The 11241-nt window shown below is 45.8% G+C and overlaps 1 protein-coding gene across 3 annotated transcripts in view; it reads left to right on the plus strand.

Annotated features, from left to right (window-relative positions):
- The first annotated feature begins 6442 nt into the window (after positions 1–6442).
- TSNAX (translin associated factor X) overlaps positions 6443–11241 on the plus strand; it is a 42113-nt gene continuing 37314 nt past the window's right edge. The window contains exons 1-3 of one of the 3 annotated variants that reach the window (XM_075924736.1): positions 6526–6579; positions 9092–9193; positions 10112–10252. In XM_075924736.1, coding sequence (XP_075780851.1) covers positions 10225–10252 — 28 coding nt within the window. In that variant the 5' untranslated portion in view covers positions 6526–6579; positions 9092–9193; positions 10112–10224. Of the gene's footprint in view, positions 6580–6757; positions 6882–9091; positions 9194–10111; positions 10253–11241 lie in introns of those variants that run through there. The other 2 variants (XM_075924737.1, XM_075924738.1) reach the window with 2 other exon arrangements.

The following is an 11241-nucleotide window of genomic DNA, read 5'->3' on the forward strand; positions in this document are numbered from 1 at the left end:
CAGCTGCAAACTAGAGGGCTGTAATTTATAGTCTCCATCACATTTAAAGGCTGTGCCTCAGAAAGGCAGTCCCCACTCTCAGGCAAACCTCAAAAGAAAGTCATGCAAGGTGTTGTTGAGCAGCTCTTGGCAAGTGCTCAATGCCTTTGATGCTCTCAGAAGTCAAAGAGGGATGATGATGCTTAGCACCTCCCAGGATCAAATCTCTACTGTCCAAGGCCATCTGAAAACTTCCAAGTGATACAAGATATTCTCCTTCTAATATTCTTCCCATTCCCCTGGTGAAGAAACCCCACCTAAAATATTCTGCTTTTGGTCTGAACAGCTGGAGAGAACAGGGAAACAATCATAAAAAGAGAAGGCATTTGTTTCTGACAGCAATTTTTCACTTCTTCCAAAACAGAAAGTCATACTTTAACTTCTGTAGCAATAACAACATTAACACACTTATTCCACATTTTTATTGTTACTATATATAGTATTACTATATATAGTTAGCTCCTCAGTAGATAGCACTGCAGAAATTAAAACTGCTGTATAGCCCAATATGAAAAGCAGGGCTGGAAAAGATCTACTGGGAATTACCTTATTTGTTTGTTACATGTTATAATGTTGTTTTTCACAGATCAGGCATTTTGGAGCATTTTTGTTATGCTTTGGAACAGTTCTGAAAAGCACTGAAATTGGGCATCACAAGTGCAACTTGACTAGCTTGTAGGTTCCGTGGCTGGACATAAAATGATAGATTTGTGTATCTGTTCCAGACAATTAGAGAGATCAGTCTTTAGCAACTCCTGTTTAACTGTTTAAGAAACTTTCCATAGGGTTTTATATAATAGCTTTGCAACTGTTATCGTTTGAATTTGGCTGAGCTATATTCTTCCCACTGTTATAACTGGGTAGGCTGAAAGTTTGCTATTATTTGTATTTATTTATTTATATTCATCCATCACTTAAAGACCCAGGCAGGATTGGGCCCTACTGTGCTCAGTGTCATACAAATATAACAAGAGCAGGCTCTACCTCAAAGAATTTTCATCTAGCAACTCAGTCCTGTAAACTGTTTCATGAAGGTGGACCTACAACTGTAATGGGCTTGTGCTCAGGAACAGGGTCCATCTACACAGAACGTATTGCAGGATTAGGGTCTATACAGACAAAGGACATGGAAAAAAGAAGCAACCTACACGCAGAGTGATCAGGCTGCTCACCTGTAAACATATGTTCCACATGTTACGATTTTTAACATTTTTTGTTTGTGGTTCCCACCCTCATTTAAATGTACTATGAGGATAAATGTGTGTGTGGGTGAAAGACAGACAACAATGATTTAATGATGTAACTGCCCCTACTGTAGAATATAGCAGTTAGAACTGTGGTACACCAGCCCCTTCTGGATGCTCTCTGTACCTCAGTCCTGGTGGTGCTTGCCATAGGAACTGCAAACACTAGACTCTGAGCTCCAGACACTGGTGGGTTCTCATAAATATTCCTACATTTCAAATCAGCAACAAGAGAGGATTGCTTTAATGAGCTGGCAAAATAAAAAGTGCAAAGAAATGTACAAGGACGTCATTATTAACCAGGGCCAGCCCACAACATTTTGGCACCTAAGGTGGGGAGCTCAAATGATGCCCCCTTGCCACCTTTTCTCCTGCCTGTCTGTTATGTCTCTTGTGCCCTCCTTTCTCCAGCACATCACTCCACCATCTCTGTGCATCTAGAGCAGAGAGAATACATATGCACCAGCAGCAGACACAATTTTCTACACTCTGGGTACTAGTGGTGTCCCCTGCCCCCCACAGTCTGGCACCTGAGGCAGCTGCCTCAGTTCACCGCATGGTAAGGCCAGTCCTGTTATTAACCCCTTGCATACTGGCCACTGCCCTCTATCCTCCTACTGTAGCTACTACCAGCCCCTTGTCAGCGGCATGATAGATCTCATCTTTCACTTACATGTCTCAAATAGCTTAGGCTATGTCTACACTACGGGGCTTTTCCAGGAAATTCTCTGCTGTGTCCAGGGAATGTGTCTTCTCTTCCACTTTTTTTTGTGGAAGAGCAGACGCACTCTTTTGGAAGCCTTGTCTTCCTCTTTCCATGAGGAAGAAGGACTCTTCAGAAAGAGGAGGTTTTTCCAAAATTTGGCCCAGTATAGACGGGCCAAATTTTGGAAAAGCCTCTTCCGAAAAAACTACTGGAAAAAGGTACGCAAATTGTGGAATGCAATTTGTGTACCTTTTTCTGATAGATCAGTGTAGTCTAGACATAGCCTCAGCTGCACTCAGCCTGGTTCTTTGCCAAAGCCAATCTCTGGTGAGCTCCAGGATGTGCTTTCTCTAGGGATTAGGGAGCCCTCTACTGGCTGGGTGTTGAACACACAGTGCCCTTCTCTGGCTAGTGATAGAGATGTAGCCGTGTTAGTCTGGGGTAGCTGAAGCAAAATGCAGGACAATGTAGCACTTTAAAGACTAACAAGATGGTTTATTAGATGATGAGCTTTCGTGGGCCAGACCCACTTCCTCAGATCAAATAGTGGAAGAAAGTAGTCACAACCATATATACCAAAGGATACAATTAAAAAAATGAACAAATATGAAAAGGACAAATCACATTGCAGAACAGGAGGGGGATGCGGGGGGGGGGGGGGGGGGAGGAAGGAAGGTAAGTGTCTGTGAATTGATATCATGTGCCGAAAGTGTCCGTCTGCTATGTACATTGGACAAACATCTCAGACACTTCGCCAAAGGATTAATGCCCACAAAACAGATATCAGACAAGATCACAAAGAGAAAACAGTTTCTTGCTATTTTAACCAGAAAGGACACTCTCTCAATGACTTAACCACCTGCATTCTGCTACAAAGACCTTTTACATCTGCACTTGAAAGGGAATCCTCTGAACTGTCATTTATGTTAAAATTCGACACTTTCCAAAAAGGACTCAACAAACATTTGAACTATCTCACCCATTACCAAGATAGTTTCCCCAATTATCACCTCTAATACCATTAACTCACAAACATCCCACTCTCCCTACCTCTAATATCATCAATTCACAGACACTTACCTTCCTTCCTCCTCCCCCCTGCATCCACCTCCTGTTCTGCAATGTGATTTGTCCTTTTCATATTTGTTCATTTTTTTAATTGTATCCTTTGGTATATATGGTTGTGACTACTTTCTTCCACTATTTGATCTGAGGAAGTGGGTCTGGCCCACGAAAGCTCATCATCTAATAAACCATCTTGTTAGTCTTTAGAGTGCTACATTGTCCTGCATTTTGCTTCTCTGGCTAGAGCCTCTCCCTCCAGCTCAGCTGGTCTGGAAGGAAGAAACCCAGTTACTGAGCCAGCACTAGAGTGAACATATTTCCCAAAAGGGAAAATGGGACATCACACCACATAGGTCTGGTCTGAGCCACTCGTCTGAGCTTCCCTCCCCATACAGAGGTCAGGCAGGGTTCAGACAAGCAGTAATCCACAAACTAGAGAGGGTGACCATATTTCCCAAAGGCTGGGATTGGTGTTGCTCACTCAAGTCATGATTGTCCCCACAGGAGCCCTGATTTCCATGGGACTGGACAGGCATTATAGCTCACCCTCTCTCCCCCACACCTCATTTTTTGTGTGCGTGACAAAGGTGGACATTTGTCCTGTTTGCTCTTGGCAACTGATCAAGCTGGCAAAAGCAAACAGGGCAAAGGCTCACTTTTACCCAAAAAAATCAGGATGGCTGGACAGGGCTTAAAAAACAGACTCTCTCAGCCAAATCAGGACATATGGTTACCCTAGCCAGCACGTTCATTACACTAGGAGCAAGGGAGTGGAATGGAATGGAGAAAAAGAGAGACATAGAGAGATGGGGAAAGCACCAAACAGAGAGAGGCCAATTAAGGCCCTGGGCCAGAGCAAGTGGGGGTCCCCTCCCCATCCCTTCTACCTATGGTCCTGCCCCACTACACACCTTTGCCTGCAGCCCTGCCCTGCCCATAGGACCACTTTATTCAGCTCCTTCCCCCACAGCCTTCCCTCTGCTCTACCCACAGTCCTGCCTCATTTTGAACCCCTGCATTGCGGCCTCACAATCTGTTTGCTCCTTTCTGCCCCACCTTGTGACTCCAATACCAGAGACGCTTCTGTCCCCTCACTATCGCCCTGGGGCTATGGTGGAGACTTAGAGCCCCCCTAGTTCTGAGGCCGAGGCAGGGTGTTAGAGCTCTTTCAGTCCTGGGGCTGCAGTGGGGTCTGGGTGCTGGGGCTTTCCCTGCCACTCTGGGCTTCTGAGGGAGACAAGGTTTGGGGACCTTGTTTCTCCTGTTCCACTCAGCACTTTTGCTGGGGAGCAAGATCAGGGTGCAGGGGCTTCTCTAGGCCTGCTGATGCTTCTGCCAGGGTTTCAGGCTTCTGTTGCCCCATAAAAGGATTCTGCTGGAGTGGGACATCAATTTTTCTAGGGTCACCCAATTGGCCAGGGCACTCCTTCTGCCCATTGGATCATCCACTGCTGATGGTAAAGGAGTAAGGAGCATGGGTGACTGAAGGGACTGGGGTTTAGGAAAGGTCAGAGCCAAGAGCAAATCAAGAGTAAATGGGAGAAGGCAGAGTCTATGGCATTGTCAGGCCAGAGTGCTGTGAACATTTCTGATTTCACTCCTCAGAGCTTGTCCTTCTTGCGGATAGCCCACATGATTAGGGCAATGTGAGCAACTTGGGGCTCAGTGTCCATAGAGATGTCTTCAGAGTTTCCTTTAGTAATAGAGATAACAAGGACCCAGATGGGCTTTTCCTCCCTCCCCAATTGCTTCTGCTCTGCACCAGGTTCCTGCCAGGGACAGGCCTTTTCTCCTGGGTCTGATTGTCTTTAGAATCCACTCCTTCTCCCTCAGTCCATTGGCCACCTGGTGGCCTAGAGGGGTCCCTCAGAGGTGATTCTCTTGCCAGTCCAGTCTAGGGTACCTAACGGGGAATGTCACACTCCCCTGCTCTGCTAGACCTGGGCTATGTCTGGATAATGTTTATGATAAGAAGTATTTTCCTGTATTATAGAGCTAATGTCCAGCCAGACTCTGTCCACAGGAAATCACATTGGTGTAAATTGGTAAATTTTACCCTAAACAAAGATCAAATTGTTCTGGATAGATATCAATAGTTAGGCTAGGGTGTACAGTTACTATATGTGAAAGTTGCGTGATACCAATTTTTTCTCATAGATCACACACTTACACTAATTGCAATATGGAACAAGTTCAAGGGAAGTAGCCAGTGCCATAAACCAGTGTTAACTAAAATCCCTGACAATGCAGCAGGAAAATAAACAGGGTTAGTGTTTCTATCTATGTTAGTTGTCTGAGATGGAACTGCACACAGAGTCAAAGGTAGTGGGTGTACTGTGAATCAACATAGTGGCATTACGATACTATCTTATTTGTGGATTATTCATCGCCTTTGACTTGGCAGCTATCTTTGTCAAATGTTGGCACCCTGTAAGGCTCTGATCCAGTACCATTCTTTCTGAGATACTTTGGAAAATTCTCAGGCCTTAGTCTGGTATCACTGAAGGTGACATACAGGCACTTCTCTGCATAGTTATTGGTTGCTCATGCACAACACAGACAAATGTTATTTGACAGTGTGGTTGGAGTTACCATAACTAATAGTATCAGAGGGGTAGCCTCTGGAAATTTCCACTACATGCATCTGACAAAGTGGGTCTTTGCCCACAAAAGCTTATGCTCCTACACTTCAGTTAGTCTGTAAGGTGCCACAGGACTCCTCGTTGCCATAACTAATAGCTTTCTAGAACTTTTTGAGAAGATGCATTTCATGAGTCCTCGTGCATTTTTACTCTTGCTTCCCCCTGGAGTTTTTGTATTTTTTAATCTGGTGGCAATTGTGGAAAAAAGAAAAGTATTTTTTGCAAAAGCAGAGACATTGTTTTGAGAAATTGATTTAAAAATGTTAAAAGTGAAACATTTTAATACGTGGAATTAGATTTTGTATTAAGAACTAAAAGGTTGGAAAGCGAGAATTTGGGATCTAATTTCTCCCCTGCCGGCTAGGAAGGAAAATCTGAGACTTGAACTTTGAGCTGCTGGCTTTTCGTTCCGAGAGGCTGGGGCTCGCGAAAGGCATCGGGTGGGTCACCACGTTCCCAGTAAAGAACTACATTTCCCACAATACACCGGTTTCACGGGTACGTAGTTAGGGTCCTTCAGTGGGGGTACTTTAGCCGTTTGAGGAATGCCTGTGTGGAAGCAAGACTAGTTTCCTTGACCTAACCCCTTCGCGGACAGAAATGCCGACTCCTTCCCCCTACGGTGACGTCTCCATTCTCACCACTTCCCGCTTTATGACCGCATTGAGGGGTTGGCTCCCGCAAGTTGAGGGCTATTGTCAGGCGCTTGCGATAATCACCTGACGGGGTCCTAACGGAAGGGGCGCTCAGGCGGGGCGGCTCAGACTGGAGGCGCTGGTGGCGGCGGTTGGCGGGGCCCAGGAGTGTGTGTGCGCGCGTGAGAGAGAGGGGCGGGGCGTCACCTCCCCCCCCCACCCAGCAGGGAACATGAGCGGCAAAGAAGGTGACGCTGGGGTCGCGCTTGGCGGCGCCAGAGCACGTCGCTGCTGCGCCCGGGGGCGGGGAGGGCCCGGCGGGTTCCCCGGCCGCGATCGGTGACCTTCCCCTCCCCCCCCCCCCCTCGCTGCTCGCCGGCCCCTGGAAGGTTCCACCCCCCCGGGTTCGCGCTGGCGGGTGGCTCCGCGGGAGGGACTCCCCCGCTCCCGAGCTGTGGCTAGAGCCGGGCCCCAGTGCTGCCCCGGCCGGGGCGCAGCGAGGCGCCGGAACGTCTTGCGCCGCCGCTTTTTCGCGCGTAGAATGACTGGGGTACAGTTTGCTTGCAACAGTTATAAATGTGATTACACTGGTATCGCTTATGGGGGCACTAAGCCATAGTGGAGCAAATGCATCATCGTTCCTAGGGATTGTAGCAGCACACTTATACCAGGAAAAAATCCCACCCTTTAACTGGCCCAGGCCCTGGGCTGCCCGAGGGCTACTCAGCTATGGAGGCCACAGTGATACTCACAGAACAAGCCTAGGGCCGCATCTTAAGTGTGGTTGCATATACAGGCAGTCCCCGGGTTACCTACAAGACAGGGACTGTAGGTTTGTTCTTAAGTTGAATTTGTAGGTAAGTCGGAAATGGTGTCCAGATTCAGCCGCTGTTGAAACTGACCAGCAGCGGCTGAATCGGACACGCCTGGGGCAGAGCAGCTGGGGTGCTGCTGGGTTGGTCCAGTAGTGCCGAGGACCAACCCAGCAGCACCCCAGCTGCTATACCCCAGGTGTTCCCAAGTCAGCTGCTGCTGAAACTGACCAGTGGCTGACTACAGGACTTCTTGGAATCAGCCTCTGATCTGTTTCAACAGCTGCTGAATCTGGACTGGGACAGAGCAACAGGGGCGCTGCCGGGTAGGTCACCGCAGCGCCGCACCTCGGCGCTGCGGGGACCAATTGGGCAGCAGCCCAGCTGCTCTACCCCAGGTGTCCCCAAGTCAGCTGCTGTTGAAACTGATCAGCGGCTGATTCCAGGAAGCCCAGGGGGCAGAGCAGCTCTGTCTCCTGCTTCCTGTAGTCAGCCGGTGATCAGTTTCAGCAGTGGCTGGCTTGGGGACGCCTGGGGCAGAGCAGCTGGGGTGCTGCTGGATTGATCCAGTAGCGCCGCACCTTGGTGCTGTGGGACCAACCCGGCAGCCCCCCCAGCTGCTCTACTCCAGGCGTCAGCGAGAAAAGCCTGGTCTGCTGGGGGGGAGGGGGGACGCACTAGCTGCGCCCCCCTCCCCCCAGCAGACCAGGGAGACGCGGAGCGGCTTTTCTCGCCGCGGGAGTCTGTTGTTCCATGTCGGGTGGAGGCAGGGCTCCAAATGTGGCTAGTGTGAGTTAAGGATGTTAATAATTAGTCAACTATCCAATAAGCAAATGCTTATTGGCTAGTTGAGTAGTTGATTCCCCCACTTATTGCCCCCATCAGAGGCAGCAAGTGGGGGGGGGGGGAGAAGAGGGGATACTTCAAAATGGCAGCACCACAAGGAGCTGACCCCGGACTCCATGTGGTGCTGTCACTTTAAGGGGGTTCTTGTACACTTCAGAGGAGGAATGCAGAAGTACCTATCAACTAGTCAGTGGAAATTCCATCGACTGCTCGACTAGTATATTAACTGATATTTAACATCCTTAGTGTGAGCCAGTCAGTGCCTCTCAGGCTCTGCCCGCAAAGCTAAGCAGCCAGCACCTTCCACAATACCCCGCCGCTCTCTGCATCTCCTCCCTAGGGGCTAGAAATGCTGACACCCTGTATCCGTCTGTTCCAGCCAGCCTGTCTGCTTGCATCTTGAAATGTTCACCCTGCCTGAGAGATGCCTCTCTATTGTGGAGCATGTTCCTAGTGATGGCCATGTTCAAAGGATACCAACCGCAGGTTGCATGTTAAGCCCTGCATAAACCCAAACTGCACTGCGGGCTGCAAACAAACGGGCCGCGGGCCACATGCAGCCTGTGGGCCATGTGTTGAGTAGTCCTGTTCTATGTTATGGCGTGAGATTGATCTTGAAACTTCAGTTATGTGAATAGTGTAGCTGAAGTGAATGTTCTTAGGTCTACTTACCACATTATCGTGCATCAAAAGGAGACTCCCAATCGACTCCTCTTGTGCTCCCAGTTCTGATGGAGTACTGGAGTCGGCATTGGCAAGTGACTTATCATGTCTGATGCTATAAATTGACTCTTGCTGGATTGATTACTGCCTGTTGATCTGGCTGGTAGTGTAGACATGCCCACACTTATACAGATTTTGTACTCGTGTGTAGACCAGTGTTTAGAAGAGGGTGGTATTTAGTGCTGGTGACCTAACTTTTCATAGTTCATTGTGTTCCTACGTGCTCAGTTTGAGGCTCAGTATCCATACAGAGCATTTCCATTACCTCCCTAAAAACACTTCTGAAATGAATGCCATGACATCTGGTCAAAATGTTATTAAATTGGCGATCAATAATACTATTTGAATCTCACTTTTTTCCAATGTGTTTTATTTATAGGATCGGGTGGGTTCAGAAAACGAAAGCATGACAATTTCCCACATGGCCAAAGGAACGATGAAAAAGATAATGCTAATTCATCTTTGGTGGTGTCTTTTAAGTGTAAGTAAAAGTTGAAAGTTCAGACCGTGACCTTAACAATGTGTACAATAAAAGTTAGTGGAAATAAAATATTTAATGATGGAGTAAAATACAGTTGTCCATAGGCAAGATTGAAATCAGCAAAACATCCTTAAATCTGGAGCTTGATCTCTTGCTTTCTAAGCCAGCAGTGTGCCATGGTAGAGATGATGCGGTAATATTTTAGTTAGGGGAATGGTGAGACACAGCGCTTCTTGCTGATTACAAAGGATATGATTCTGTCATGGACTTCTGAGGCAGAGCAGGAGCCATGTCCCCTAAAACAGCCATCATTAGAGCAGCTTACTGGCTGTCAGCCCTGGAGCAAGTCCCTGGAACAGTTTTCTTCCCTCTTCCTTTCCCCCAGTATTTTTAGTAAAAGGTCGCAGGCTTCTGTGAATTTTTGTTTATTGCCCGTGACTTGTCCCTAGCTTTTACTAATAATACCCAGTACAGAATCATAATGTCACTGATCATCTTTGAAATCAGAGCTTTGTTGCTCAGAAGCAAAAGTTGCAGTTATTTGAGATCAGGGCTCGTTTACACACAAAAGTTGAACTAATCTCATTGTTAAACTGGAACAGACCCATTATTTGTGTTTGAGAGTCTGATTTTGGTTCATTGTAAACCAAAAACCTGTTTCTAATTTAAATTAAACCAGAATAAGTTTGGTGTAAGACAAAATACGTGCTTATATATAAAAATAGGATTTTGCACTAATTTAACTGCTTTAATCTCCTGCTTCAAATCTTAAACCAATGCAACTTTTATTATGTAGAAAATCCTTAGTGCATCCATGAGGTCAGTTTCGTAGGGCAAAATTGGCTTGATTAAAACACACTAATATCACCCAGGCTCCTGGTTTACTATCTTAACAAGGTTCCTTCACTTTTTTTTAAGGGGTGAGCACTGTGAAGAGGGAAGAATCAGAGGATAATTGTGTGGGATTGTAGAGTCCTTGCAATATGAAAGAAAGCTAGGAAACAGAAATTGTGTGTGATATATATCAAGCAATGGAAAATAATTTATCTGATCAGAAAGGTAAATCCATGTCTTAGCATGATCTAAAATTATCTGTTGCTCAAAGACTAATATAACTAAGATAAACAAACTTTTGTGAAATGAAGACTTCATTTTTGGGTGAACATAGCTATTATTAGAAAAGGTTTATATGACTTTTTTAGAATTCTGATTGTCAGTAATTGATATTGTTTTTCCAAAACTAGATATTTTGTATGTAAACAAATAAAAATAAACTTTATGGTGCAGCTGTAGCATGATTATTAATGGTATTCTGTGTTATATTTCTATGAAAATTAGTTATTAGAATTCTTCAAAAGTAAGTTCATATGAATGACACTTTGCATTTTCTGTTAATGTTTGTGTACTGTTAATTCTCTGATATTAAGGACTTCAAGTTTTCAATACTTTAACCATTCCCTTCCCGGAGGCTCCTGTAATACCACAGTGCAGAGACTAGTATGAATCTACAAATTAGGCTGTGAGCAGTTTGCACTTAAAGCAGAACTGCAATCCAAATTCATACTTTAATAATTAACTATAAGTCTTGTCTAGACTGAGAAAATGCATCCTGTTAGGATATGTGTTGTTAAAATAGCGCAGTATTAAACATTATTTTTGTTTTAGTGTGAATAAAAACAGTTGTGTTTAGAAACATGCTAATTGGTTGAAACACAAAATGACATGTACATTTACAATATAGCTGGGAGTGTACCTTCCAGCACCAGTTGAAATATGTGCACTTGCTCTACTAAAGTTAGCATGTTAAAATAGCTGTAGAGCTGGGAGTGGCATTAGTGGCAGTCAGATCATACTTACAATCTGAGTACAAACCCTCCCAGATCCCCCAGGTATGTACGTGGGTGGTAAGCTTGAGCCACTGACCATACTACCACTGATTATACTGCTGTTGTTTTTTGCACACTAACTTGAATGGAACTAGCATATTCATGTTGGGAAGTATGCTCCCTAGCTGCACAGTATACATGTACCTTAATTACTTGTTTTCT

This window comes from Pelodiscus sinensis, chromosome 3 (genome assembly GCF_049634645.1).
Source record: "Pelodiscus sinensis isolate JC-2024 chromosome 3, ASM4963464v1, whole genome shotgun sequence".
NCBI lineage: Eukaryota > Metazoa > Chordata > Testudines > Trionychidae > Pelodiscus > Pelodiscus sinensis.